The 14,044-nt window shown below is 39.5% G+C and overlaps 1 protein-coding gene across 2 annotated transcripts in view; it reads right to left on the reverse strand.

The window, feature by feature from the left end:
* COMMD10 (COMM domain containing 10) overlaps positions 1 to 11,645 on the reverse strand; it is a 183,559-nt gene extending 171,914 nt beyond the window's left edge. Inside the window, exons 1-4 of one of the 2 annotated variants that reach the window (XM_041761617.1) lie at positions 11,559 to 11,642; positions 9,968 to 10,058; positions 5,972 to 6,082; positions 4,188 to 4,343 (exon numbers count right to left, since the gene is read on the reverse strand). In XM_041761617.1, the coding sequence (XP_041617551.1) occupies positions 4,188 to 4,343; positions 5,972 to 6,082; positions 9,968 to 10,058; positions 11,559 to 11,599 (399 nt within the window). In that variant the 5' untranslated portion in view covers positions 11,600 to 11,642. Of the gene's footprint in view, positions 1 to 4,187; positions 4,344 to 5,971; positions 6,083 to 9,967; positions 10,059 to 11,558 lie in introns of both variants that reach the window. The other variant, XM_041761619.1, reaches the window with a different exon arrangement.
* Between the last annotated feature and the right edge of the window lie 2,399 nt (positions 11,646 to 14,044).

Consider the following 14,044-nt stretch of genomic DNA (forward strand, 5'->3'; position numbering starts at 1 on the left):
AGAAGATATTCAAAAATGATGCATCTGATAAGGGGTTAATACCCAAAATAAAGAACTTATAAAACTCAACACCAAAAACACAATCTGATTAAAAAATAAAAAATGACTTGGACATTTTTCCAAAGACCTACATGTGGCCAACAGATACATGAAAAGATGCTGAACATCATTCATCATCAGAGAAATGCAAATCAAAACCACACTGAGATATCACCTTACACCTGTTAGAATGGAGAGAATCAAAAAGACAGTAACAAGATGAGGGTGTGGAGAATAAGGAACCCTCCTGCACTGCTGGTGGGAATGTAAATTTGTGCAGCCTCTGGAAAACAGTATAGAGGTGTCTCAAATAATTAAAAATAGAGAGGCCCCTGGCCAGCTCAATTGGTAGAGTATTGGACTTTTTAAAAAAGATTTTATTTATTTATTTGAGAGAGAGAGAGAGTGCACGAAAGGATGGAGGGGCAGAGGGAGAGAGAGAAGCAGGAAGCCAACACAGGGCTCAACCCCAGGACCCCAGGATCATGACCTAAACCAAAGGCAGACCCTAACCAACTGAACCACCCAAGTGCCTGTAGAGTATGACTCTTGATCTCAGGGTCATGAATTTAAGCCTCACATTAGGCATAGAGCTTACTTAAAAAAAAAAAGAAAAGTAAAAGTAAAAATACCATATGATTCAGTAATTTTCTGAGTACCTATCCAAAGAAAACTAAAACACTAATTTGAAAACATATATGTACCCTTGTTTATTATAGCATTATTTAGAATAGCCAAGATACGGAAGCAACATAAGTGTCCACCAATAGATGAATGGATAAAGAAGACACATGGTGTGTGTATGTGTGTGTGTGTGTGTATAGAAAAAGAATTTTTCAAAAAAAAAAAGAAAAAGAATTTTTCTTATAGAAAAAGAATCTTCTGCATTCTTAAGGGAATAATACACAATTTATCATGTTCTTACAGCCTCTTCTTTGCATATTTTATATGACAACTGATTAAGCCACTTCTTAGATGTTAATATAATGCAACATAATTTGGATAAAAAATATTACTTTAAAAAAACTATCATCCAAAAGACACTGAAAAATTACACACTAATGGAAGCAGGAAAAAGAAATATTTTTAAGTGTACAATTATACTGTACTTGTATAAATTCAAGAAAGAAAATTATATAAAGAAAAAGGCAAATATTAAAAGGCAAGTACAGATTTTGCTAAATTGAAATGGTTGCTAAATTGAAAGAAGAACTTCAAGGACACAGAATGGAAAACTAAAATCTGTACAGGATATAGGGAAAAGTAGAAATTTAAATGATGAAACATGAAGCCATGATGTGGAGGACACCTGAGAACTCTCAGAATGCAGTTAAAAAAAAAAAAAAGAAAAGGAGAGAAATGACAATAATAAAGAGCACTCTCTAACAACCTGTAGCTTACATCATACGTAATGGTAAGAGACTGAATCATCACCTCTGAAACCGGAAACAAGGTGGAGCACCAAGCTGGCTCGGTCAGCACAGTGTGCAACTCCTGATCTCAAGGTCCTGAGTTCAAGCCCTACATTGGGTGTGCAGATTATTTAAATAAAATCTTAAAACAAGCAAACAAATTAACTAAATAAATAAAACTGGAAACAAGGTAGGATGTTTGGGCTTACGAGTCCTACTTACCATCATATTAAAAGTACTACTCAGTGCAATAGGGTAAATAAAAATAGTAAAACACTGAACAAAACAAATAAAACCTGAACAGACTGTCTCTATTCATGGACAGGTCATAGAAGACAAGATCAATATATAAAAATCAACTGTGTTTCCATATACTAGCAGTAAACAACTAAAACCCAGAATTTTAAAAACAGTACCATTAAAAAATAAATAAATAAATAAATAAATAAATAAATAATAAAATAAAAAACAGTACCATTTACAATAACTCTAAAAACAAAAAATACTTAGGCACAAGTCTAACATAATACATACTGAATTTATATGCTGAAAAATGAACAAAGCTGTTATAACAAATCAAAGACAACCTAAATATGTGAGAGAGCTATACTCAATACTACTAAGAAGTCGTTTCTCCACAAAGTGATCTATCTATAAGTTAAACATAATCTCAATCAAACTCTCAGCTGGATTTTTTGTAGATTTTTTTTTGAAAAGCTCCTTTTCAAATTTATATGAAAAGTCAAACTAGAATATGCCAATTATGAAAAAAAACACAAAACAAAACCTAAAGTTAGCAAACTAACAATACTTGATTTTAAGGCTTCCTACAATGCTTCTGTAATTAAGGCAGTATGATATTGGCATAAAAGCACAGAGATAGACACAGAGGATAATGGAACCAAAAAACAGTGTCCAGAGAAAGAGACACACAAGTCTGTCAAATGATTTTTGACAAATGGGCCAAGGCAATTCAGTGACAAAGGATGTTATCAACATATTATGCTGGACATGTATAAATGAATATCTAAAATGAACGTCTTTATGCAGAAAAGAAGGAAATTTAATCTGTCAACTTACACCAAATTAACTCAAAAGGGATCTTAGAGCTAAACATAAAACATTAACTTATAAAGCAGAAGAAAACAAAAGGGAAAATCTTTGTAACACTGAATTAGGCTACAAATTCTTAGATACAAAACCAAAAGCAGGATCAATAAAAGAAATTAACTGATAAATCAAACTTCATTGGAATTAAAAGCTTTTCTTCTGCAAAAGCCACTGTTAAGAAAAGGAAAAGGGAAGCTATGGATGAGGAGAAAATATGTGCAAATCCCATCTGAGGACACATGCCCAGAATACATAAAGAATTAAAAAACGCAACAGAAAGAAATCAAACACTATCTCCATATTATAACAACCCAAAACAAAAACACTCCCATGCATTTCCATATGCTGGGATTGACACCTGAGACTGCCCTTTAGATTACTAACATGGAGTTTCCTTATCTGTGATAGTATGGAAAAAACAGGCAAAAGCTCTGAACAGATATTTTACTCATGAAAATATAGAGAGACAAGTAAGCGCATAAATAGATCATCCACATAATTTGTTATTAGGAAAACACAAATTAAAAACACAAAATACCACCACAAACCTTAGATGAATAGCTTTGATAAAAGCAACTGACAATACTAAGTGCTAACAGGGTACTAGAACTCTCAGAGAATGCTGGGGAAAATGCACAATTATACCAATCCTTCACAAATCCTTTTAGCAAATCGGAGACGAGGAGAGAACACATCCCAGCTTGTTTTACAATTCTAGTCTTACCCTGATACCATCAAAGATACCACAAAGAAACCATTATCTCCCATGAACACAGATGGAAAAACTGTTAACAAAATATTAGCAAATCAAATAGCAACATATAAAAAGGATGATATTCCACACCAAGTGAGACCCATCCCAGGAAAACAGAGTGGGTTATAAATCTGAAAATCAGTTATGCAATAGAATCTAATATAAAAAGGCCAAAATCTGTGGGATCATTTAACCTCCAGCGACTAAAGGTAACTAAAGAGCTCTGAATGTTGCTGCTATTTTACATTTGTCCCTAAGTGTTCACTTTGTTCACTAACTGCTGCTCACACTAACACAGACACACAAAAACAATGTAATTATGTTATTCAGTAAAAATGTAGTAAGTCTTACAGACAGCTACACAGTTGACAAGAAAAACCAACTCTGCCTGAGTACTCAGGAAAGCAAAAAAAGGAAGACTGTCTCATTCCCACTCTGAAGTCACCGAACATATTTTAAACTAGCAACTAAAACTAAATCACACGGTGGTAGCCAATACATCTGGAAATAATCTTACAGGAATATTGTATATAGGGGCCCCTGCGTAGCTCAGTTAAGCATCTGCCTTTTGTTCGGTCATGGTCCCGGGATCCTGGGATGGGGCCCCGCATTGCAGTCCCTGCTCAGCCAAGGAGTCTGCTTCTCTCTCTCCCTCTGCTGCTCCTCCCTGCTCATGTTCTCTCTCTCTCAAATAAATAAATAAAATCTTAAAAAATAAGTAAATAAAAAATAAAAGGAATATTGTATATATTCTTTTTTTTTTTTTTTGCCTGACTACCTCTCATAAAACATTACCACTCTAAAACCCTTAAGGTACAACAATCCTTGCCATTCTTATTGAAAAATATTTTCCGGTTAATAGAATCCTCTACCTTGTGGGGAGCAAGAATCCTCTGCCTGAATTTTTCAACAGTTTCTTGACCCATAGAAGACCAAGCATTGCTGAACGCTTCTGCTTTGTCTTGTCTGAGATGAATGGTCTCTAATTGCTGCTGCAGAGCCGCTGGCTTCACGTTGTGATACACGGCCTATTCAAGAGGAAAAAAGATGACACATATCTCCAAGATTCATACAGAGACCTCAGATTATAATTAAATACAAAATTATCTTTAAATGATTTGAATGAAATGAGTATTTCCTATTTCTATTGCAGAGTTTTAAAAATTTTACCAGTAATAATATACACAACTGGAAGATGCAGGGTTAAAAGGCCTAAATTATTCAGGCTATGCTTTTCCATTTTTGCCTGTGTTTTAAGTAATCCTAAGTCCACTTCATGGAAAAACTTCTTTGTAGCTATGTAAATGGTACCCTAATTAAAATATCATTTCCTTATTTCACTTAACTATTTCAAAGAAATGTACAGGGCACCTGGGTGGCTCAGTTCTTTTAAGCATCTGACTTGGGCTCAGGTCATGATCTCAGGGTTCTGGAATTGAGCCCTGAGTCAGGCTCCCTGCTCAACAAGGAGTCTGCCCGAGATTCTCTCTCTCCCTCTGGCCCTTCCTCTGCTCATACTCACTCTTTCTCTCAAATAAATAAACCTTAAAAAAAAAAAAAAAACAAAGAAATATACATTATTTCTCAAATAAGAAAAAGTTTTCCAAGAAGCACTTTCTCAAAATTATCAATATCAACTTCCTAGGTAATATATAATAAAATATTATAAACATTTCTAGTAACATCTATTTCTTACCATCATTCTGGAACAATTTTTTCATAAACTTCATGGTTGCTCTGTCCTACCTGATTATCTTTTACTAGTAATGAAAACTCACCAGGATTAAGAACTGTAGTCACCTTCACAATCCGTAATCAAGCCTGTATGTAGTAGATGCCTGGGAGCTTGTCGTCCTAACAGTATCTGTTCTCTACAAGACTCTAGAAGCCACAGTACTATTTAAACTTTTATTTCACAAATATTCTACCAAGTCAACGTTCAGGAATTTAGTGAGACTCTATTCTAAGCCCAGCAATGTGCTAGGTTTATACAAGAGGAACTAAAGATCTGATAGGTCCCTCACAGATTCAAAATCCTGTATGAAGGTTGACATACTGGAAGTGACAATGTGCTCCACTCTGACAAGCCAAGGATAAAAGGGATCCAGATGAGGGGAAGGCTGCCCAGGGAAAGATCATGGTGGCAGTGAAAGGAGTGGGACTTGAAAGAAAACTGAATGCACTGGAATGTAGACAAAAACTAGGGAACCAAAAGGGCAGCTCAGTAGGAAGAAACAGTATGACAAAGGGTCCTCTAACAACTACTTCTCTTCTAAATGTTTTATCATTCTCGTTAAAGAAATCCCCCAAAATCATTTATTAAATTTCTTAAATAAGAGAAATTTCTCTAAGTTATCAAACAAGGTAACAACAAAAATGTCTTATGCCCGTCTCAAGTCAGTGAAGTCTCGATTCATGCTGTCAAATAGTTTACTCATGCTACTCAACATGCAGATTGTTTTCTAGAATGCAATACTGTAGGGAAAAAAGTCATACATTCAAAATTTTTTTACTATATTAAAATTATCAATTAAAATATATTCACAGCTTTCATCTGTACCCTTTTTGGGAAGAAATACGATGTTTACAGCTATCAGAGCAGTACCAATCTGCAGTAAACGAACCATGGTTAGGAAGCATGGAGCACTCAGAATACCTGTTCTAAAATGAATGATACTGTTTCAAGAACTAAGTGAAGATCTTGTTTCTCTAGAGAAAATGCGGCCTGAAGTTTTTCTTCTTCTTCTTCACTGAAACTGCTCTCAGCCTACAACATAAAAAGCAAGCTATTAGCACACATTTGAGTATTCAAAACTTAAATACTCAACAGAAGAGTATTTGGAGATTCATGTATTCATATGTGGATGAGAAACTGAAAGAAAAGGTGAATGCAGGGTGAAAGAAACTGATGTGTTTGTAAATTTCATTATCTCAAAAATCACAGTACAACTCAATATTTGGATCATGCCAAATCATTTTAAATTAAAAAAAAACCATCATCATCATTTTAAGTTCTATGATTTATAGGAGGTGGAAACTAACAGTAACTACCAAAAGACATGGACATTTACAAAAAACAATACTAGAAGGTAAAACCCCAAAATGTTGACAATAATTAATAGTAATGTCCACCTTCCTCATTCAAATATATTTACTGAGTATTTATTATGTGCTACAGAGAAAGACAGTTCATGCCCTCAAGTATACAATACTCTAATTAGAAGAGCATGTAAAGGGCAGCCCTGGTGGCACAGCGGTTTGGCACCGCCTGCAGCCTGGGGTGTGATCCTGGAGACTCAGGATAGAGTCCCGCATCGGGCTCCCTGCACGGAGCCTGCTTCTCCCTCTGCCTGTGTCTCTGCCTCTCTCTCTCTGTGTCTATGAATAAATAAATAAAATCTTAAAAAAAAAAAAAAAAAGAAAAGCATGTAAAAACAAATAGTTATTCAAGTAATTTTTATTTTGATGAGTTCTTCAAAAATGTGATTTACAAGAGCATCTAGGGGTACCTGGGTGGCTCAGTCAGTTGGGCATCTGCCTTCGGCTCCAGGTTATGGTCCCAGATCCTGGGATCAAGACCTGCATTGGGCATCCTGGTCAGCAGGGGTCTGCTTCTTCTTCTGCCCCTCCCTCTGCTCTTGCTCTCTCTCGCTTTCTCACATTCTCTCTCTCTCTCTCAAATAAATAAATAAAATCTTTTTTTTTTTTTAAAGAGCATCCATAGAACAGGAAATTAAGTCTTTTTTATAATTTGAATACATAATTTTCAAGACTTACACATTATACACATTAATTTGATAACCAAAATATCAGAGAAGATGGTTACCAAACTGAGTAGAACCTCTGACCAGTCCCCTTCTTCCCCTGACCTCCCTTCTTTCAAAATAATCTCCCTGACCTAAAGACACTGGTTTATTAAGTATGAAAAACGTAAACTACCAGAATAACTTTACATAAAAATAACTACTTTATCCACACATACTAAAAACACCTTTCCCTTACGGCTGCCCCTCCCTAACAGCAATGTGGAGAAATTTCAGAAGTTCCACAGTCCCTGCCTTGAAAGCTTAGGACAATAACTACATGGCTGTTCAACTGAAGCAGCACTAGAACCTAAAGGTAGCATATTTTGGGAGGTCAGTCATAACTCCTAGTCCCTACTACCTGTTTTATGACTGGGAAAATCATGAACCCAATTTGGCCAAAATGCCAATCACTTACCTCAAGAGAAATGTTTTGGCTTAAAAGTTGGAGAATTTCTGTGACTACCATACATCTTCTTGAAATAATCACATAGGGGCACATGGCTCCGTCGGTTAAGCATCTGCCTCTTGATTCTGGCTCAGGTCATGATCTCAGGGTCATGAGATCGAGCCCCATGTGAGGCTCCAGGGTGGAATATGCTTAAGATTTTTCTCTCTCTCTCCCCTCTGCCCCTCCCCCGACATGTGTGTGTGCGCACCCATGCGTGCTCACTCTCTCAAATAAAGTCTTTTTTAAAATTATGAAATGATGACCTATAGTACCAGATTTTATCAATATGAGGAATATTATAATAATATTCCTGAGTCACAAAATGCAATGAATATTTATAATTTAACTTCCAAGTTGGTCAATCTGATTCCTTTTAACATACATCAAATAAGTTGTTTTGACAAAACAATAATAGTGACTGGGCAGGTAGAAAGATAAAGTTGCTGTAAGGAACAGGTGAATTAATAACACAAAGCCATTAGAACAGTACTGGAGGGAGCAAACGAACTGGGAATCACAAATACCGGGGAATGGAGCTGCTCTTAGGTTGTGGTGTCTAATCTCTCCCCCTACATCACAGATTCCTTATAGCCAGGAATTTGAGGACCTATATCTGTTTTCTGTTTTCCATGCAAGGAAAAGAAATAACTCTAAGAATAGCTATTGAGCACCGACTCCATAAGCACCAATGTATTAGGTATGGAAAAGGTAAAGATGGGTAAGACATGATAATTAAGGTATTCAAGGTCAGCAAAAGACTTTGCCATCAGAAAACAAATACTATGCTGTACTAAACTGATGTGACAATGAACCAAGTGTTTTAGAAGCATAGAAAACAAATTATTGAGAGCGAGATGGCCAAATCCTTGAAAGATGCCTAGTTTATTCACTAAAGAAGGGAAGAAAGACATTGCAGTTAAGGAAAAGAGTGTATGCACAGACACAGAGGTAGAAAAGTTGATGTTCTAGTAAAAGAGCAGAGTCCAGTGTGATTGGAGCACTTGCAAAGTGGGAATAATATAGCTTGTGGCCATATTATACTATTATTATAAAGTGATTATAATACAATGCTAAAGATTTTGAACTTTTGCCCATGGGGTAATGGGAAGTCAATGATGGCTTTAAACACTGTAAAGATATGATCAGGGACTCCTGGGTGGCTCAGCGGTTGAGCGTCTGCCTTTGGCTCAGGCCATGATCCCAGGGTCCCGGGATCGAGTACCGCATCACACTCCCTGCATGGAGCCTGCTTCTACCTCTGCCTATGTCTCAGCTTCTCTCTGTGTATCTCTCATGAATAAATAAATCTTTAAAAACAAACAAACAAAAAGATATGATCAACTGGGCTTTTTTGTTTTTTAGGAAAAAAATATTTGGAGAGATAAATAGACTAGCACCATGAAGCAACAACAGGAGGGAGAAGACTTTGAGCAGAGATACCAGTTTGAAGACAGTTAATGCATTCTACAGCAGGGACATAAAGGATCTGAACTAAGACTATGAAGAGAACTTGAATTTGAGAGACACATCAGATGAAGAAAGGGCTCTGAAGCGGGCTGGCTCCCTGGAAAAAGAAGAGGAAGTGGTCCAGGTTCTCTGGGTATGGTACAGAAGTGCTGAACCACTATATTCTACACCTGAAACTAACATTACATAGTATGATAACTAACTGGAATTTAAGAAAAAAAAATTTAAAGTTCAGGTTCTCATTTAATGGTGACACCTGGCAGCACCAGGCAGAGCAGTTACTAGTTACTAGGTGCTCCATAAACATGTATTGGATGGAATTAAATTTTCACAATGCATTAAAGAAGTTAACTTAGATTAGTGACCAAGGAGTAAAACACTAAACATCAATATGTCCAAAATAATCACACCCTTGAAATAGAAGAGACAGATTCAATAAAAGATTAAATATTGGGGTGATAGCAAAACCACATCATTATTTTTAAGAGGAAGAATGAAATCAGAATTTCCCCAAAGCATGTTACACAGAACCTGAGTCCCAAAATATATACCATAATATCACAGTTCCAAGGTCAAACACGTTTGGAAAATCTTGCACACCATATTCACCCTTAAATCTTTACTGTAAACACTACCATAAAATATATTTATATTTTATATACTTATATTATAAATATAAATATTTATATATTTATAAATATATTTATACATGCATATGTATACACACTCTGAAAAGTTCCTTAAAAAAAAAAAAAGATTAAATTTAACGAAGAGAGAGTTTCCCAAATTTTTGACGATGGGACATTACAAAATTTTCTACAGACTCAGCACTGGGGAACACTGTACTTTGGAGAAAGTTTCTCAAGTAGAAACAGAGTTTCAGTGCAATCACAAGAAAGAATTATAAACTACAGAAATGAAAAGTACAAACCTTCAGGTGAAGTTTTTGAAGAATTCGGGTGAGCAACCGTGGAAACCTTCCTATTTCTATTGCATTTATCAGCGACACTGCTTTTTTCATGCTAAACAAATTTGTAAAACAAAATTTTAACATGAGTTTTCTAAGTGATACTGTACTTGCCATAAAAGTACACTTGTCTATAATTACTATTGTCTCAAAGTTTCCATTTCAACAACTCTGATTGCTATAAAGAAGATAATGGCCAGCAAAGGAAGCAGGACATTTCCAGAAAGATGCCACCCAAAAGTACCTTCCATTTGGCAGTTTCTCTTTCTTTGGAGCAAGGTGAGCTACTGAGGGAAGCTTGCATTCTGTGGGGAATGACATGAACTCAGCAGCGAGTATTTAATACTCACTTAACCCACAGAGGAACTACGGAAAGAGTGGAAGGAGGAAAGTGGCAATGACACCAAAATACAAAGAAAAGAATGCTGCACAGCAGATAATGCTATTATAAGTGTGTGTGTGATAGATAAAATCATTTGGGGTAACAGTACATAATTGTTTTAAAACCCTGCTTCGACAGCAATAATCAACTTTAGGTGATAAGAACTATTTTACTGCATTATACTGGATATAGCTTACTGATGTGGTGGGCCATCACAAATCAAGGAATCCAGGAGGAAGGAAAAACTTTAAAATGACAACTCTCTTCTTCAAGAAGATTCCTGCCCAGTTAGGGCACGAGGAAATTACTTTCCAACTTCAATTACTTACCGGCACACACCACCTGCGCTAGTATTTGTTTTTCATGAAATGAGAATCACTTCTATTTAAATAATTGCATTTTAAGAGAGGCCTTTATATCACCACCCTGGACAGCCCACCTCACCCACCAAAAATGAACCAAAAATAAATAAAATGAAATCAAAAGGCATGTTACCAAATTCTGGCTAGATACTGTAACCAGCTGAAAACTCGGCCTTCCGCTACTCTATCGGCCTGAGGGCTACTCTATCTTGACTGAAAAGGATCTGAAGGGGCGCCTGGGTGGCTCGGTTAAGCGTCTGCCTTCCACTCGGGTCCTGATCCAGGAGGGGGACTCTGCCCAGCAGGGAGGCTGGGTCTGTCTCCGCGGCCTCCCGCAAGCTCTCTCGTTCTCTCTCAAATACATAATTAAAACAAAAAAATTCTTTTAAGGGATATTGACACGTGTTGGGGATTAAAGTCCGTCCGGCACCAACGCGAGCCCTTAGCATAATCAGGCCTGAGAGAGAGAGCCGAAAACAGAGAGGCCACAGCTCTCCGCGTCACTCAGCAGCGCTCCAGGTAGGCTCGCGTCCTCCCGACCCCACACTCTGGGCATGGCGACACGCGCCACACGCCACACGCCACACGCCACACGCCGGCCCGTGGCCCCCAGCCGCCAGGCGCCCGCAGCCCCGTAGGTGAACCACCGGGAAGGGGAGACGCCCACAGTCCCCCGCACCCCTGCGGGACCGCCCCGCCCTTTCGCCACTCCGCACGGCCACCCCCTCGGCGGGGCCCGTCTCGGAGCCCAGGCGACAGCCGGCAGGGGCGTCCCGGCGCCGCCCGCGGCCCCGCCACCCCAGGCAGCTACCTGGGGCTCTCCGGCAGCATCAGCGCCGTGGCGGCCGCCATCCTTGTCGCTCCCACGCCTGGCCCCGCCCATGCGCTGTCAGCCCAGCCAATGGGGGCGGGCCTACGGAAAGCCGGGAGGGCCCAGCCGCGCAGCCTCCGCCTCGGGCGCCGGGGCCGCGGGTCCTGGCCCTGCCCCGGGGCGGAGGGGAGGGGCCGTCCTCGCCGTCCTCCCTCCGCCGTCGCTGTTCCGCCTCTAGCCCGTGTGCTTGTCCACTAGTGATCTATTTGCTTATTAGACATGCGCAGCTGACCCTGGACCCACTGGCGGCTGAGGATGCCCAGCCGGCCACAAAGTCAAAAATCCGTGTAGAACTTTGGACTCCCCAGAAACTTAAGTACTGACAGCCTCCCGTTCACCGAGTGCCGTGCTTGCCGACAGCCTAGTAGATTGGCTCATTTTGTAGGTCATGTTTATTGTATACTACAGTATTATAATAAGCTGCAGTAAGCTAGAGACGAGAAAATGTTCTTAAGGGCATCCTAGGAAGGGGCGCCGGGTAGCTCGGGGCCTGACCAGGCTCCGGAGACCGAGCCCTGCGGCTGGGCGCCCTGCCCAGAGCCCAAGCGGAGTCCGCTTCTCCCTCTCCCTCTGCTGCTCCCCCTGCCCGGTGCTCGCGCGCGTGCTCGCTCTCTCTCTGTCAAATGAATAAATAAAATCTTTTAAAAAAAAGAAGATCAAAAGGAAAATACATTACAGTGCGGTACTCTATCAAGTATGAGTGGACTTGCGCAGGTCAAAGGTATATATATCTGGGTATGAATGTGTATCTTTTTTTTTTTAATTATTATTTATTTATTCATGAGAGACAGAAAGAGAGAGGGGCAGAGACACAGGCAGAGGGAGAAGCAGGCTCCGTGCAGGGAGCCCGACGTAGGACTCGATCTCGGTCTCCAGGATCACGGCCTGAGCTGAAGGCGGCGCTAAACCGCTGCGCCACCCGGGCTGCCCTGCATGTGTGTTTTCATGTTGTAGGCATGTATCAACATATTTAGGTGTCTGTGCATATACGTGAACGTTTACTTAGCAGAGAAAGTTTAAGCACCCCACCCCAGCCAGTGTCTGGTCTATGCTGCAGAGGGGCAGGCCGTGGTAAGCTCCCCCCAAAACCAGCCTGGGGGGTGTCACCCATCAACCTCCAGGAGAGGTCATGCCACCAGCTCCAGCCCAGGCACTGCCTAATCAGCCCTTCCTGTATCTGTATCCCTGCGACTGTAGGGCACCAGGCAGAGCTTGCAGTGTATACCTTCATTCCTCCAATAGGATTTGTTGAGCACCTGTTGTATGCAAGATACTGTGTTAGGCATACAACACAAAATCCCTTTTGTTAGGGATACAAAAAAACAAAACGCCTGCCCTCAGGATTTGCCGGTACTTCAAATGGACAAATTTTATTGCTCCCCTCTGTGGTCTGGTGCTGAGCTGGGTCCTGCTTAATAGGGAAAACTGATACCCACCCAGACTGCCATTTAGAATCTCACAGTAGAGCAGGGACACAACATGGGTTCATACAAACCTTTGTCGGCCTTGGGGAAAAACACATAGTACATTGAAAGGATTCGGAGGTGAGAGAAGTGGTAAAGCACGACCTGGAAACCTCTCTGTTACAGGTGGCATGAAGTCTTGAATGATAGATTATGCCTGGTGCCTTTGAGCTAGTGAGAAATGCGGACTCATTAATGTTTTCAAGTAGAGAAATTTTTGTGATGAGAGCTACTGTTCTTTTTTTTGTCTTGTTTTTGGTTTTTGTGTTTTGAAGATTACTGTCAGCCAAATGATGATTGGATTGGAAAGAGGTAAGCAGGGAAGTCAAACAGGGAACTATTGCAATAATCTAATGGAAGGCAGTAAAATCCTGTGGTAGTAAAATAGCATTAGAGGATGAAAAAAAATAGCAAGTGAGTTAGAGTTATATTTCAGCTGTAGAATCTTCGGGAGCTGGCAAAAGATTGAATTTAATTTTCCTACCTAATTACGTTTTACTTAAATTATTATTTAAATTAGTTGGCATTCCTAGAGCAGCCCAAAAACATCCTAAGTGAAAGGAGAAGCCAGATTGCAAATTAAAAGTGAATAATCCCCACATGGATAATTGAGTCAATTATACAGTGTGTTGAACACATACAAATACATTTAATTCTACAACACTCCACACACTCCCCAATTTGTGCAGTATCAGAAAAAGATGTATGTGAATCTACATAAATTATGGGTGCCTGATACAAACACAGATTACCTGGCATCATTTTAGAAGGGTCGCAGTTCCCTCAACTTCTGAATAATTTCCCTTGTGTTTTAATTCCTTGCCTGAAGTAGAGCCACTAACCAGCTAAAACCATTTTGAATCTGCAATGAAATTTACCTCCTCGTTTCCTTCAAAACCATAGCTAGTATTTTGAGCTAAAGGTCATCAGAATGGTTGGAGCCCTAAATCCATGTAACCTGGA

This window comes from Vulpes lagopus, chromosome 7, assembly GCF_018345385.1.
Source record: "Vulpes lagopus strain Blue_001 chromosome 7, ASM1834538v1, whole genome shotgun sequence".
NCBI classification, from domain to species: Eukaryota; Metazoa; Chordata; class Mammalia; order Carnivora; family Canidae; genus Vulpes; species Vulpes lagopus.